The following is a 17,525-nucleotide window of genomic DNA, read 5'->3' as shown; positions in this document are numbered from 1 at the left end:
ACAGGCTTCTTGTTGCTGCCACTGAGTTGGACTATCCTCAGACTTCATTGCTGTGACAGGACTGATCCAGGGAAAGAATGAAAATTGGGAGAAAAGAGATAAAAAATGAAACAGAATATATTATATGTGCTTATCCTCTGGAGGGTTACAATGCAGTATGTGTAAATGGAATTAAAACCATACACAATGACTGCAAGTATGAGTCCCAAAGCCCACGTTAGTGTTACAGAATAAAGCAATACAATATTTTCTCATTTTCACCATAAATGTGTCCACGCTAGCTTATCCCTGTGTGTATGAATGTAGGAGACTTGATAAATGCCCATTTACACACTGAAATTTTCAAACCCACATTGTTAACACAATGAGATTTCAGGGCTAGGTTTTTATGTCTCCGGGCACAGGGCCAAACTTTACTTTTAATGATAACCCTAGGGGCCACTGATCACTTCTGTTTCTCAAGATCCAGATCAATTAGTAACAGTTTATTTTAGCAAAGCTTGTTTTTATGTAACCTTGCCATTAGTGTGCACTGGATTTCCTTTCTCTGTTAAAAGATGACTCAGGTACATTACTTTGGAGTGTCAAGGGGGGTATACAAATGTAATGCAGCAATCAAAATAAATAGCACAGAAAATAGCACTAGAAAAGGAATTCTGAGCACAAGCAAGAATAGAAGATGTTTGTTGACCAGCTATTTAAATGGAAAACCACAGTGACAATGTTGCAATATTTTCTCCTCTAGGAGAAGAGGAACATTACACAATCCTGTTATTAGTTTCTCCTTCATTACTATTAGGGGTCTATTTAGTAAGCCTGGATGGAGATAGTCAACGGAGATAAAGTACCAGCCAATCAGCTCCTAACTAACATGTCACAGGCTGGGTTTGAAAAATGGCAGTTAGAAGCCGATTGGCTGGTACTTTATCTCCATCCACTTAATCTCCATCCAAGGCTTAGTAAATAGACCCCTTAGTCTGTTATAGGTTATACTGCACATCTTCTTGTATGGAACTTACCTGTGGTGCCACCTGTACTGATCTTCTTAGTTAGAGCCAGCGCCTAGCATGGAGGAGGTAAAATCTGCAGCTCTCTTAACAGTTTAGGAACTACAAGTTCCAGCAAGCCCCGACATCGCACTGGTACTCTGGGAAGCTTAGACTTGCAGTTCTCAACAGCTGAGGAGCCTCAGATTGTTTCCACCTGTTCTACCATTTAAACAAACTGCTGCCATGCCTTTTGTGTTTGCTGATATTTGTAGTTCCACAACAAGTTGATAGCATTAGTTTGCTATAGCCTGCTTTATATATGCTAGATGATATACTCCCTTGCCAACAAGAAGAGATCGTTCAGCTTTCACAGTCTGAATGAATACAAACCTGCATTTTTCCTTTCTGTGTGTGTAACAATATACATGTAGACAGTGCTTAGGCAGAAAGAGGAAGCTGCCTGCTAGAAGTGCTTTGTGTCTGTTACTTAATGCTGTGTCTGCTTTGTGCAGGTAAATATCATCAGCTTTCCCCAACAGTGAACATGCCTCAAGATGACACTGTGATTATTGAAGATGACAGAGCCCCAGCGCTTCCTTCCCAGCTCTCCGACCAATCGTCTTCCAGCTCTCATGATGACGTGGGATGCATAACAGACTCTGCTGGAGCCTGGTCAAAAACTGTAACCAGTGAATCTACAGAGAGGTAATGTTTGGCTTCCGCAGACAGCGTGCCTGTTATCCATCATGCAGTCACAGACCTACTGTACTATTGGGCATCAGCAATGGTATTCCTGTCTGCTAAAAAGTTAGTGTTAGTACATAATTACCCATACAGACTGTGATACATTTTACCAGAGTAATTGTAATATAATCTAGGTTCATTTTTGTGTGCCACATAAGGTACTGCTAGAACAACAGCCCCCAGCCCCCAGGGTTGCTCCAGTAGCGATGGATGATAGAGGTTGTAGTGTTGCAGTATTAACACCAGCTAATACATGCATACAGTAGCTAATATCTGCAAACCTCACGTTTCAGGGTTGCACAGCTATCAAAGCTTAATGATTCCCAAAGAGATAATCGTCAACATGAGTTTGATAATAATTAGACAGTCTGAAGACTATAGTTCTCCCTGTATAATTGAGGAATTGCGCGTTAGTTTGCAAGTCATTAATTATGTACTTCGATAGGCAAAATAAACCTCTGTGGAATCACCACCTGAGGCTGTGGTGGGTGATAATGAACACAAGCACTAAGAATCCTATGCAGCTTCTGCAGCTGGACCTCTCCGGAGTCTCCTTTCAGTACATCAGCAAGATGACAGTGGACTTTCTCTGTGTTGCTGCTTTCGGCTATTCCAAGCAGCACTACACATCCAAGCATGCCAGGTGGCAGACTGGCTACACCAACGTCAAGCATTTTAACAAATTGCCAGTAATCTTGCAGTTACGTTTGTGCCCTTTTTAAATTAGTACTTTATATTTTATTCCTGTACTGCTGTCTCTATTATGTAGTTCAAATGGTATAAAATTGGGTGCTTGTAGTAAATATCAATACTGAAATATAAGTTAGTACGTATGTTGGCAGAGGAGATGATGCATCATCTCTGTAGTTTAGCTGAACAGGGGTTTTCCCCATTAAATATCACAACTCATCTTCAATATTAACTTGTAGATGCAGCTTATTCTTAGCAACATTCGCCTTGTGCTCTTCTTATCAGTGTGGGGTTTTGTTTGTGAATAAGAAACCGTATCTTCATCCTGAGATTTGTTTTTCTGGAAGTTATCCTTTCACTTTCCTAATGATGATTTGTGTGCAGTAGAGTCTCACCCTGATAGCCCTAATACCTACTGTGTTCTCCTGGTAGCCTGTGTTATAGAAGTCCGTACAGGATCTGACTTATCAGTCTCAAGAGATTTGGCTATAGACCTTGGTGCCTGCTAAATGGGCATGCTGGGCAACGTGGTTCAACAAGTACAGAGCCGCAGCTTGCCGTATTCTCATGTAGGATGACATTTATGGCTTGGTTCAGAAAATAAGTGCTGGGAATGAACCATGCCACCTTACTATTTCTTATGTGACTGCACCATACATAGAGAACCTATTCACATGTAACCCTCATGGTCAGGAGTCATTTGTTTCCTTCTGAAGCCTAATACACATCATAGTCCATTCACACAGCCTGTAATCCACCATAACTAGTGATCAGCACAGCCAGCAGATTGTGCATTTACCTGCAGACGTGCATCATAGATCTTACAGTGTATTTGTCATGGATAGACATACACTGTTTTATCATCCTCTAATCTACCACTTCTTCACCCTTTTGGGGATGCAGCACTGATGCCAGTGCAGGAAGGAAACATGTATTGGACATGTGCTGAACAGGGAGAAATGTCAGTGTATGTGGGGCGGCGTGTCCCCAGTATCCATATTTGGGCACGTAGCCCTGCTCTATCGTATAAACTGTCATCTGGTTGTGCTACTTTTCCATTATAAAATGCTGGCCAGGTACTAAATATTCATCCAGAAGAATCTGTGCTGCCCCTTCGCATTCCCCTTCTGCACATGTTACACGTTTCAGCTCCCTGGACTTCCCTCACCTTAAGTTTCTTGGTTTGTTCCTAATTATAATGACTGGAGCCAGTGCTCATAGGCAGGGGAATGATTTTGCTGATGATCTCTTGAACGTTATGCACATTAATAGAAACAATGTACATTGGGCTTTTATCTAAGGTTTATCTGTTAAAAGTTAATTTTAACAGAAAATTGGAAGTTCAGTTTGGTGTAATATTGCATAAATGAAATATTAAGCACCAATATCCTATCTTGTCATGTTTCCCCTACTCCCACGAAAGTGGGGTTTTGCATGTAGTTGATTGACCACATGCTGCTAACTAGAGACATAAATCAGGTGGAATGCAGGACCCTCAGGTAAGTATTACGCTGGATTTCTCTTCCATTTATGGAACGCCGTCCAAAGATGAATTTTCTGGTGTGGGCAGCGTAATCCGTTAGTATTTCCTAGGTCTGCATAACATGTACCGCAACTATTAATTATATTGACTTAAAACTTGGGTGGTTCAAATTAGTCCATGCAAACAGCCTCTAATTATGGGGTGTAAACGTGTCTCATGAAATGTCATTTTCAGTTCATTTGCTTATGTTGCAACTATTTTGGAGATAAATGGGGCGTTTAAAAATGTAACATTCATCCATAGATAGTAGTCCTTAAATAGGTTAAAATAAACATGTATTAAATATAAAAACCTGCAAAACAGAGTGATTGGTTCCATTTCCTGCAGCCAGCGGGTGTGACGGGCAAACAGAGAGAAGAGACATGTTCTGTTCAACCTATTGCTCAGAGGCAGTGTTGGTGCATTCACTATGGACAAAGCGAGGGTTATACAAACAAGCCTGGCAGCTGTTCTGAATCACAAAGGGAAATGTATGCTGTCCAGCGTGACATTATCTCCCTAATCCTGCATGAAAATATTATGAAAACAAAGTGTGTAATAAGAAGGGATTAATACCAGGAATGTTAATAATATGCAGGGTCACCGGGTGTCTAGTCTCTGCCCAAATCTGTCTTGGGGATGAGATGTGTCTCTGCAGAAATCGGATGAATATTTGAATAATTGTAAGTAAGAGGGATGAATGTGCTGGTGGGGTGTAGCTTAATGACAGTGCTCAGTAATAAGATGAGCAAGGTGACTTTCAGGAGACTTAGAGATGTTTGCTCTGTACGTCACAGCTTTTTGCACTGTCAGAGCAAGTCGTACAGCAACTATTAGCAACAATATATATTAAAGATTGTGCATTACTGAATCCCCCCACCCGCTTCTTAACTGGATAATTAAATTTACAGTCTAGTTTAAAAATTAATAATCAGGTATACAATAAAAGTGGAAGATGTGAAAGTAAATAACTACCTGGTCCTGTATTAAGGTAATTTGGTTTCTCTAGCAGTATGACAGCACATACCATTTAAACGCCGACACCTCTATTGTGTATTCATTCACGGCAGTGGGGCTTTTCCCCTGTTTTCCATGAAAGCACTGCTATTGCTGGTAGTGAAAACTGCTTATTTGCCAGAGTCATGATAGTCCATCTTTTTAACTGTGTCTGAAGATGGTGATAATAAATCATATACTTTTTTTTTTTTTTTTTAAGTAGAGTAATTATAGGGGTCTATGGTATTTCATCATTTAGTTTTCAATATTTCTCATACATCCTAGAGGATACTGGGGTCCACATTGGTACCATGGGGTATAGACGGGTCCACTAGGATCCTTGGGCACTTTAAGAAATCAATAGTGTGCACTGGCTCCTCCCTCTATGCCCCTCCTACCAGACTCAGTTTAGAAAATGTGCCCGGAGGAGCCGTTCATGCTTAGGGAAGCTCCTGAAGAGTTTTCTGCATTTATTTTCTGTTTGTTGTTTTCAAGCAGGTCTAATTTGCACCAGCCTGCCTGCTTCGTGGGACTTAGGGGGTAGAACGGCCCAACTTCTTAAAGAGTTAATGGTCCTGTTTCTCCGCTCACAGGACACTGAACTCCTGAGGGAGTAATTTGCAAGCCCCACCACGGCGAGCGTACCCTCCAGCAGCACGCCTCCACCCCTAACAGAGCCAGAAGATAGAAGAGTGGTGAGTACAGTGCCGACATCCCGGTTAGTGGGTCGCCGACGGGAATGGCGGCACAAGGGTAGGATCGCAGCTCTGAGTGCAGGCGGCACTCCAGGGGGCTCAGAGGACATACACAGACGTGTGTCCCGCTGTGAGGAGCACGCTGAGCCACCAATGCATACCCAGACTGGCTACCATAACTAACAAGGGTTTTAATCCTCTGTTGGGCATAAAAATTACCTCAGGCCAGTTTAAAAAAAAAGCGGGACGCCGAGCGCCATTAAGGGGGAGGGGCTTCACTATGAGCGGATCCAGCAGCTCACCAGCGCCATTTTCCCTCTGCAGCTTACACTGACAGGAATCACAGGGAAGCGCAGCTCCTCCACAAAGACTCCACGTCTCCTCAGCGGTACCAGGGGGTCATAGAAGGGGGAGGGGGGAGTGTTGTAGTATACTAAGCCCTATTAAGGGACTTAGTGTGGCGACCCAGCTAAATTTACTTGGCTACAAGGGTGCTGTGTGTGGCTAGCCCCAATTTCTGTGTCTCCCCGAGGGCTCTGTGTGGGTTAAACTGTTTTCACCTTCTGTGTGTGGGTGTGTCCCTTCACGTTACCATGTCCAGGGACTGTGTTTCCTGCACAGCTGAGTGTCTTTCCTCCCATGGAGACTCACTACCCTGTACTCAGGATAGTGCTCATTCTCAGGCTAATGGGGCAGAACCCCCATGGTTAGCTTCCATTAATGGGATGATATCTAATATTTCTACTAAATTATCCCATAATGAGAAAGAGACGCAATTCTTAAGACAGTCTATGGATGACCTGATGAATAGAGATTCAGTTCCCATACCAGCGTCTCAAACGCCCACAAAAGCGTACTCTGGCCCAGCTCATGCAGGATGATACTGATGATGATACATTTGATCCAGAGGAGGGTGAAGTGGATGCGAGTATGGGGGTTGGGGGGGGTGCTATCCTATCACAAGGAATACAGGCCCTGATAGAGGCTATCAGAAATGTCCTGCACATTCCTGACAAGACGGCAGAGGTAGAGGAGGAATCTTATTTTAATGTAAAAAAATAAATCCTCAGTTAATTTTCCTGCATCAAAGGAATTGAATGCCCTGTTTGAAGAAACTTGGGCTAACCCTGACAAAAAATTTCAGATCCCTAAAAGATTAATTACATCCTTTCCCTTTCCTCTGGAAGATAGAAAGAAATGGGAAAACCCGCCGATGGTGGACGCATCGGTATCTAGTTTGTCACGTAAGATAGTCTTACCTGTTCCTGGGGCATCATCCTTAAAGGACACAGCTGACCGCAAGATTGAGAACACTCTCAAATCTTTATACACTGCTGCTTGGGTGGCCCAGAGACCCACTATTGCTTGCGCATGGATCACTAAAGCCATTGTAAACTGGTCAGGTAACCTAATTGACAGATTGGATACCTTATCCAGTGGGGAGATAGTCTTACTCCTGCAGCATATTCAAGACTCTGCTAACTTTATGGTGGAGGCCATAAAGGAAATTGGTTTTCTCAACGCACGCACCACTGCCATGGCAGTGTCAGCATGCAGGCGCTTGTGGCTACGCCAGTGGACTGCGTATGCGGATTCCAGAAAAGGCGTGAAAAACCTACCATTCACAGGTGAGGCCCTTTTTGGTGATGAACTGGATAAGTGGATATCGAGGGCTACGGCAGGTAAGTCTACGTAACTTCCTTCTGCAGCACCCCCAGCTAGGAAAACCTACTGTGCTCCAACTCTGCAGTCCTTTCGGACAGCAAAATTCATTGGCAAATCCAAAGGTTCTTCTACAGCCTTCAAAGGTAATAGAGGTAACCCCAGAAAACCAGCAGCTGCAGGTTCTCAGGAACATACCTCCGGGTCTGCTTCCTCAAAGTCTTCAGCATGCCCGTGGTCCACACTGCCTGGTAGACAGGCAGGTGGGAGCTCGGTTACGTTATTTCAGTCACGTTTGGGCAACATCTTGCCAGGATCCCTGGGTCACAGACCTTATCACCCAGGGATACAGATTGGAGTTTCAGGAACTCCCAACTCCCAGATTCTTCAAATCAGGATTACCAGCTTCTCCGGAAGCAAGTATGACTTCATTGTCCCTGTTCCACTTCAGCTACAAACCAATGGTTATTACTCCAACCTGTTTGTGGTACTGAAACTGGACAGTTCGGTAAGGCCCATTCTAAAACTCAAATCACTGAACCCGTATTTAAGGGTGTTCAAGTTCAAGATGAAGTCTCTAAGAACAGTGATCTCAGGTCTGGAGGATGGGGAATTCCTGGTGTCTCTAAATATCAAGGATGCGTACCTTCATATTCCGATTTGGCCGCCTCATCAGGCTTTTCTAAAGTTTGCACTACAGGACTGTCAATACCAGTTTCAGGCCCTGCCATTTGGCCTCTCCACGGCACCGAGGGTATTCACCAAGGTAATGGCAGAGATGATGTTACTCCTCCGCAAGCAGGGAGTGAACATAATACCGTACCTGGACGACCTGCTGATAAAAGCGCCCTTCAGGGAGAGATTGTTGGACAGCATTGCTCTCTCAACCCAACTACTTCAGGATCACGGATGGATTCTGAACCTACCAAAATCCCACTTGGAACCAACACGGAGGCTTCCGTTTCTGGGGATGATACTGGATAGGGAGGAACAGAAGGTATTCCTTCCGTTGGAAAAGGCATTGGTAATCCAGTCGATGGTGCTGGATGTCCTAAAACCAGCCCGAATATCGGTGCATATATGCATTCGCCTTCTGGGGAAGATGGATGCTTCTTTACGAGGCTCTGCAGTACGGAAGGTTTCATGCGAGGCCCTTCCAGCTGGATTTGCTGGACAAATGGTCCGTATCGAATCTTCACATGCACCAGAAGATACGTCTGTCACCAAAAGCCAGGATTTCTCTTCAGTGGTAACCGTTCCAAGGAATATGGTCAAGTCAGGAAACCATTCTTCCGATCAACATTGTGGAACTAAGGCCATATACAATGCCCTTCTAATAGCATCGCATCTTCTTCACAATCACGCCATTCAGGTTCAGTCGGACAATGTGATGGCAGTAACGTACATAAACCGACAGGGCGGAACGAAGAGCAGGGTAGCAATGTCAGAGGTAGCAAGAATTCTCCTCTGGGCAGAAAGACACGGGGTGGCGCTGTCGGCAATCTTCATTCCGGGAGTACACAATTTGTAAGTGGACTTCCTCAGCAGACACGACCTCCACCCGGGACAGTGGGGCCTTCACCCGCAGGTGTTCGAGTCCATAACACATCGGTGGGGAATTCCACAAATAGACATGATGGCCTCTCGTCTCAACAAGTAGCTAAAGCAGTATTGTTCCAGGTCGAGGGACCCGCAAGCAGTGGCGGTGGACGCTCTGGTGACTCCATGGGTCTGCCAAATGGTTTACGTGTTTCCACCTCTTCCACTGATCCCAAGTATTCTCAAAAGAATAAAAAGGGAAAAGGTTCAAGCAATTCTCATTGCTCCGGACTGGCCAAGAAGGGCCTGGTACGTGGATCTACTGGAGATGCTCCTACTGGACCCGTGGCCTCTACCTCTTCGAGAGGATCTTCTACAATAGTGGCCATTCCTCTATCAAGACTTACCGCGGCTACCTTTGACGGCGTGGAAGTTGAACTTCAGATTTTAGCCCGTAAAGGCATTCCGAACAAGGTTATTTCAACCCTGATCCAAGCCAGGAAAGGGGTAACGTCTAAACATTACCACCGTATTTGGAAAAAATATGTCTCCTGGTGTGAAAACAGGAAATATCCTGCAGTGGAATTTCAACTGGGATGTTTTCTCCTTTTACAACAGTCGGGTGTGGGTGTGGACCTACATTTGTGCTCCTTGAAGGTCCAGATTTCGGCCTTATCCATTTTCTTCCAGAAACAATTGGCTTCCCTCCCTGAGGTTCAGACGTTCTTGACGGGGGTTCTGCACATCCAACTGCCCTTTGTGCCTCCCACGGCACATTGGGATCTGAACGTGGTGTTGCAGTTCCTACAATTGAATTGGTTTGAGCCTTTACAGGAGGTTGACGTAAAGTTTCTTACGTGGAAGACCGTTACACTATTGGCCTTCGCTTCTGCAAGGCGTGTGTCCGAACTGGGGGCATTGTCTCACAAAGCTCTATTTGATTTTTCATGAAGACAGAGCTGAACTCAGAACTCGTCAGCAATTTCTTCCAAAGGTGGCGTCTGTGTTTCATATCAACCAACCTATTGTGGTTCCGGTGCTTACTGACACCTCTGCTACCTCAAAGTCCTTGGATGTTGTGAGGGCTTTAGATCTACGTAAAACGGACAGTTCGTCACAGGAAATCTGACTTGCTGTTTGTTCTCTATGATCCCAAGAAAATTGGCTGTCCTGCTTCAAAGCAGTCTATTGCTCGCTGGATCAGGCTTACTATCCAGCATGCTTATTCATCGGCAGGATTGACGGTTCCTAAAGTACAAGCTCACTCTACTAGGCCGGTGGGGCTTTACAACTCTGCCGATCAGCTACTTGGGTGGGTGTGAACACGCTTGCTAAGTTCTACAAGTTAGATACTTTGGCCTCTGAGGACCTTCAGTTTGGTCAATCAGTTATGCAGGAACCTCAGCACTCTCCTACCCGGTTTGGGAGCTTTGGTACATCCCCATGGTACTAATGTGAACCCCAGTATCCTCTAGGACAGGCATTCCCAACCACGGTCCTCAAGGCACACCAACAGTGCTGGTTTTAGTGATATCCAGGCTGCAGCACAGAAGGTTAAATCAAAATAACTGAGGAACTAATTAAGTCACCTGTGCTGCAGCCTGGATATCACTAAATCCTGCACTGTTAGTGTGCCTTGAGGACTGTGGTTGGGAATGCCTGCTCTAGGACGTAAGAGAAAATAGGATTTTAATTACCTACCGGTAAATCCCTTTCTCGTAGTCCGTAGAGGATACTGGGCGCCTGCCCGGTGCTTCGATTCTTCCTGCACTGTTACTTTGTTAAGTAACTTTGTTAAGTTTGTTAACCAACTTTGTTAAGTTGGTTCAGCTGTTCATGTTCAAGTTGGTTAGCATGACTTTCCTCTTGTGTGTACTGGTTCGAATCTCACCACTGTTTTGTTACATCCTTCCTCAGGATATGTCCGTCTCCTCGGGCACAGTTTCTAGACTGAGTCTGGTAGGAGGGGCATAGAGGGAGGAACCAATGCACACTATTGATTTCTTAAAGTGCCCAAGGCTCCTAGTGGACCCCAGTATCCGCTACGGATTATGAGAAAAGGATTTACCGGTAGGTAATTTAAAATCCTATTTTTATGTGTTATAAAACTTTTACTGCATCTAGAAGCATTTATGTTCTTGTGAAAAACATACAAAGAGCTCTCATATGTTGCAGTTTCCGACGCATATTAACGGCTTTACGTAGCACACTGCAGTTCCCATATATTTATTCTGTGAACAGCGATGTTTTATCAAGCTCCAAAAGGATTTATTTATTTTCAGGTGGCGTTTATCAGAGACTGTATGGTGAGAGAGAATCTTTTCAGATTCCTCCCCCGTGGGTATACAGCTCCTTGGTTTCCCCTTCTGCCTCAGAGCAGGCACACACCACTAGACCTATGCACTAATAAAAGGTAGATAAATACTAATGCGCTCCACGTCACACTGCAGGCCACATCATGGTCTGGACTTTTGCTATTGGTAAAAGCTGCCCCACTTGATAAATTGCTGAGAATTTGTCTGCCCATCACAATAAACAACGAAAATTGCTGTTTGTTTGGATGGTTTGCGATAACTAATAAACTGGCCCTTTAGATACATGAAACGTGCAAAATACAACTACAAGAACTTACATGGTCTTTGTATGTATAGGTTTTTTTATATGACACAAATACAGCAGAAATTATAAACATATGGGAAGAACAGGGTCTGCAGGATCTTATCTCTCTGGTCTATGAGGAGGTGCATGTTGGACAAGCATACGTGGAAGCTGGAAATGGAAGCCCATCACATGGATGTGTTAGTTGTTGTATCATCTTTGACTCCAGCCGCATGCTAGCAGAATATTTTGGGCCAAAGACTTGTGTGTGTGGCCAGTACTTCTTCCCATGTTGGTTACTTGAATGGGTATATACAGTATATGTGTTGTAATACTATTTGTATATTTGTTGTTCTCCTTCAGCACGCTGAGCCCAGACGTAGACCCATCCCTTGCCTTCCAGAGAGAAGGGTTTGGGCGCCAGAGCATGTCGGAGAAACGCACGAAGCAATTTGGAGATGCCAGTCAAATGGACTTTGTTAAAACGCGGAAATCAAAGAGCATGGATTTAGGTAACAAATTTGCGTATCACATAATGTATTATGAGATCAATGTTTATTTTCACAGGATTAATAGTGTATAGTGCTTTTGGTGAAACTGATGGAGCCACGCTAATCGTGGCTCCATCTGCAACAAGGTGCGCCCGGCGAGATGCACTGCCAGGAATGAATGGGATGCGAGTGCATCGTAGATGCGCACGCGCCCCATTCAAAGTTAATGGGAGCGTCTCTGTAAGCTCAACGGTGGGCCGAGGCGCAGGAGCAGCTAGGCACGCCGCACGCTCCATCTGTATTTATCAATATTATCACATTGTCATAAGTTTATTATGTATCCAGTACCGGATTGCTCCATCCGTCTTGGAGTGTGTACACCTCCTCACCAGGGGAGCAGCTGAATATTTTTTTCAGTAATGTCAGCTGTTAAAGGAACTTTGAGAGCTTATTCCTAAAAGTCCTAATTAAAATTCCTCCATTGTAATATTTCCATCATCACTGCGTGTATTTGTGCATTATATCTGTAGGCAGTCGTGTCTGGTATCTGGAATTTTAATGCCCCTTATTAAACGGGTTTACAAGGTGCTGCCACCCTGAAGTCTGATGGGTGGAAGTTTCATTTAGTATGTACAGTGTAAGATATGATTATCAGCATAACATAGGGATTTATCCTCCTTGACAAGTTCATAGATAAAGCAGCTCAACGCTACACTCTGCGAGTAAATTAATTCTGTAAATATAATTTTATTTCTGATCTGGCAGCCTGTGCCAGACAAACAGACACAGCAGTTGTGCAAGCTGTAGCCGAGTGTGCGACGTCTGCTGTGCCTTCTGATAAGCAGTTACTGGGACTTATTCAAAGGTCACCCTCTCTCACTGTGATGATCTGGCTCATGGCATTGCTATCTGAAACACAAGCTGCAGAATATCAGACTAGCATCTCATTATTATAATATTTTCACAGAAATTCTGTCCCTTGGGGATCTTAGACTGTGTGCTACATTTTCCACACAGCAGATGGTAGCTTACCAATCTCCTGTACATGGTAGCCATCTTGTTATCTTGACCAAGATTCAGTATAGTCTAGCCTGTAAATCCACTGCTTATATCACTGGGTCTCACATTGTGCAGGGGCAGTATGTATGCGTAATGTTATGTAGGTTGCACACTCAGCGGGCGCATGTGGTCATCTATTAAGTCTAACTGGTGCCAGCTTACAAGTACTATCGTTCCACCCAAAGTCAAATGCCATGAGTTGCACACACACTCAACTGTGCTATTTCAGAAATAAAAAAATATAGTCGGCCCAGATTTAATAAAATTATCAACGCCATGTAGTTTATCCTTAATTTTCATATAATTGAGGCAGGATCTATGTAATTACACTGATTTATATTTTATTTCGTGTTTTACATGTTGGAAACAGCAAAATCGCCCATATTTTCTTAGTCCATAGCTGTCCTTTTATTGACCCCCTATTCTTTATTTACCATTGAAATATAATATTTGAAAATATAAGAAAATCCCAATGTAAATGAATTGTGTTTAGCTGTAAGGCTCCAGTGAAATAGTATTGCGATATCCTGCTCCTGGATGTGTTAATGGTGCGTTCAGCGAGCGCACATGCCAGTTAGTGACCGTTTACGCAGCAGATTTCAAAATATTAAGTGTTACATACTCGGAAACTGGGCATACTTCTGTCATTCCACTCCATACTACTGAAAGCAAGTGTTTACTTTTAGATTTAATCTCCGCAGCTATTAGTTTAATTGACTGTCTGTGCCAGAGTACTTAGGATAGCAATGTGACTTTGCCAGCCAGTGGAGAGCTAGGTATTATTTCACTGGGATAATAAGATTAAAGGGATCACAATGTAGATTTTTATCTGTAATAATGAGGGCAATCAATAGTGTGGTTGGATACAATTATGCTGGGCATCGCCCAGAGAACCTTAGCACTGGTGTCTATAATAACCATAATGGTCATAACCAAAATGATCAAAACTGACAAATACATGTCATTACTTCTTTAATGCCTTAGATTATAGAACGCTCTTCGAGGGATTAAAATAAGAGAAATGGTACTGAAAAGTAATTTATGTATGCAGATTAAAACAAAAAGAAAAATTACGATGAAGTTAGTGCTGTGAAAAAGTTCATCTATGGTACAGTATGACCCACCATTCTTTAATATAAATGGCCATGTGAAGTGATTGCCCCCTTTTTATTTATACATTGACTGCTCTATATATAGTGCGCACACATTCCACAGCGCTTTACAGAGAATATTTGGCCATTCACATCAGTCCAGACCACTGTGGAGTTTACACTTTAAATTCCCTACCACCTGTATATACACACACACACATACATACATACATACATACATACATACCAGGATTCATTTTTATTTGTCCGAATCTAATTAATCTATCAGTGTGTGGGAGGAAACCAGAGTACCTGGAAGACCCACAAAATGCACATAGAACATACACACTCCACACAGATTCAGTTTTAATGGTTATTTCTCTAACGTCCTAGTGGATGCTGGGGACTCCGTAAGGACCATGGGGAATAGACGGGCTCCGCAGGAGACAGGGCACTTTAAGAAAGAATTTGGATACTGGTGTGCTCTGGCTCCTCCCTCTATGTCCCTCCTCCAGACCTCAATTTGAATCTGTGCCCGGACGAGCTGGGTGCTACTTAGTGAGCTCTCCTGAGCTTGCTAAAAAGAAAGTATTTTGTTAGGTTTTTTATTTTCAGAGAGATCTGCTGGCAACAGACTCTCTGCTACGTGGGACTGAGGGGAGAGAAGCAGCCCTACTCACTGAAGATAGGTCCTGCTTCTTAGGCTACTGGACACCATTAGCTCCCGAGGGATCGTACACTTGGTCGTCCGATCCCGGAGCCGCGCCGCCGTCCCCCTCGCAGAGCCAGAAGATAGGAACCGGTGTCAGAAGCAAGAAGTCTTCGAAATCGGCATCAGAAGACTCCAGTCTTCATATGAGGTAGCGCACAGCACTGCAGCTGTGCGCCATTGCTCCCACGCTAAACCCACACACTCCGGTCACTGTAGGGTGCAGGGGGGGGGGGGGCGCCCTGGGCAGCAATTAGAGACCTCTTGGCAAAAGTGGGCATATATACAGTTGGGCACTGTATATATGCATGAGCCCCGCCATATTTTACACAGAAACGCGGGACAGAAGCCCGCCGCTGAGGGGGCGGGGCTTCTTCCTCAGCATTCACCAGCGCCATTTTCTCTCCACAGCTCCGCTGAGAGGAAGCTCCCCAGGCTCTCCCCTGCAGAATCACGGTAGAAGAGGGTAAAAAGAGAGGGGGGGGCACATAAATTTGGCGCAAAAACAATAGTACAGCAGCTACTGGGTTAACACTAAGTTACTGTGTGACTCCTGGGACATATAGCGCTGGGGTTTGTGCTGGCATACTCTCTCTCTGTCTCTCCAAAGGGCCTTGTAAGGGAACTGTCTTCAAAAAGAGCATCCCCTGTGTGTGTGGTGTGTCGGTACGCTTGTGTCGGCATGTTTGACGAGGAAGGCTATGGGGAAGCAGAGCGGGAGCAAACGATTGGATGGATATGTGGAAGGTTTTAAATGATAATGTTACTTCCTTGCATAAAAGGTTGGATAAAGCTGAAGCCTTAGGACAGCCGGGGTCTCAGCCCATGCCTGATCCTATGTCGCAGAGGCCGTCAGGGTCTCAGAAGCGCCCACTATCCCAAATTGTTGACACAGATGTCGACACGGATTCTGACTCCAGTGTCGATGGAGATGATGCAAAGTTACAGCCTAAGATGGCTAAAGCCATCCGTTACATGATTATAGCAATGAAGGATGTGTTGCACATCACAGAGGAAACCCCAGTCCCTGACAAGAGGGTTTATATGTATGGGGAAAAAAGGCAAGAGGTGACCTTTCCCCCTTCACATGAGTTAAATGAGTTATGTGAAAAGGCTTGGGAATCTCCAGATAGGAAACTGCAGGTTTCCAAACGGATGCTTATGGCGTATCCTTTCCCGCCAACGGACAGGTTACGCTGGGAATCCTCCCCTAGGGTAGACAAAGCTTTAACACGCTTATCCAAGAGGGTAGCCCTGCCGTCACAGGATACGGCCACCCTAAAAGATGCTGCGGATAGAAAGCAGTAGGGTATCCTGAAGTACATTTATACACATTCAGGTACCCTACTAAGGCCAGCAATTGCGTCGGCCTGGATGTGTAGTGCTGTAGTGCTTGGACAAGGATACTATAGTACTGACCCTGGGGCATATAAAGACGCTGTCCTATATATGAGAGATGCCCAAAGAGACAGCCTACTGGGCTCTAGAATAAATGCAATGTCGATTTCTGCCAGAAGGGTCCTGTGGACTCGGCAATGGGCAGGCGATGCCGACTCAAAAAGGCACATGGAGGTTTTACCTTACAAGGGTGAGGAATTGTTTGGGGACGGTCTCTCGCACCTGGTCTCCACAGCTACGGCTGGAAAGTCAATTTTTTTGCCATATATTCCCTCACAACCTAAGAAAGCACCGTATTACCAAATGCAGTCCTTTCGTTCACAAAGAGGCAAGAAAGTGCGAGGTGCGTCCTTTCTTGCCAGAGGCAGGGGTAGAGGAAAAAAGCTGCACAATACAGCTAGTTCCCAGGAACAAAAGTCCTCCCCGGCTTCCACTAAATTTACCGCATGACAAGTGGGTTCACTCCCAGGTGGATCCCTGGGCTATAGAGATTGTGTCTCAGGGATACAGGCTGGAATTCGAAGAGATGCCCCCTCACCGTTACCTCAAATCGGCCCTGCCAGCTTTCCCCTTAGAGAGGAAAATAGTGTTAGATGCAATTCACAAATTGTATCTTCAGCAGGTGGTGGTAAAGGTTCCCCTCCTTCAGCAGGGAAGGGGTTACTATTCGACCATGTTTGTGGTACCGAAGCCGGACGGTTCGGTCAGACCCATATTGAATTTAAAATCCCTGAACATATACCTGAAAAGGTTCAAGTTTAAGATGGAATCGCTCAGAGCGGTCATCGCAAGCCTGGAGGAGGGGGATTTTATGGTGTCTCTGGACATAAAGGATGCTTACCTTCATGTCCCCATTTATCCACCTCATCAGGAGTACCTCAGATTTGTTGTACAGGATTGTCATTACCAATTCCAGACGTTGCCGTTTGGTCTCTCTCCACGGCACCGAGAATATTTACCAAGGTAATGGCGGAAATGATGGTGCTCCTGCGACGGCAAGGAGTCACAATTATCCCATACTTGGACGATCTCCTCATAAAGGCGAGGTCAAGAGAGCAGTTGCTGATCAGCGTAGCACGCTCTCGGGAAGTGTTACAACAGCACGGCTGGATTCTGAATATTCCAAAGTCGCAGTTGGTTCCTACGGCATGATTCTGGACACAGACCAGAAGAGAGGGTTTATCTCCCGATGGAGAAGGCTCAGGAGCTTATGACGCTGGTCAGAGACCTATTAAAACCAAAACAGGTGTCGGTGCATCACTGCACGCGAGTCCTGGGAAAGATGGTGGCATCATACGAGGCCATTCCCTTCGGCAGGTTCCATGCGAGGAGTTTTCAGTGG

The 17,525-nt window shown here is 44.7% G+C and overlaps 1 protein-coding gene across 17 annotated transcripts in view; it reads left to right on the top strand.

The window, feature by feature from the left end:
* PARD3 (par-3 family cell polarity regulator) overlaps positions 1-17,525 on the top strand; it is a 919,963-nt gene that overhangs the window by 572,028 nt on the left and 330,410 nt on the right. For all 17 annotated transcript variants that reach the window (XM_063922114.1, XM_063922110.1, XM_063922109.1 and 14 more), the window contains 2 exons: positions 1,502-1,694; positions 11,799-11,947. In XM_063922114.1, coding sequence (XP_063778184.1) covers positions 1,502-1,694; positions 11,799-11,947 — 342 coding nt within the window. The remainder of the gene's footprint in view (positions 1-1,501; positions 1,695-11,798; positions 11,948-17,525) is intronic.

Source organism: Pseudophryne corroboree, chromosome 5 (assembly GCF_028390025.1).
Source record: "Pseudophryne corroboree isolate aPseCor3 chromosome 5, aPseCor3.hap2, whole genome shotgun sequence".
NCBI classification, from domain to species: Eukaryota; Metazoa; Chordata; class Amphibia; order Anura; family Myobatrachidae; genus Pseudophryne; species Pseudophryne corroboree.
Note: the sequence above shows the minus strand (reverse complement) of the source record. Positions and strands in the feature narration are given on the sequence as shown.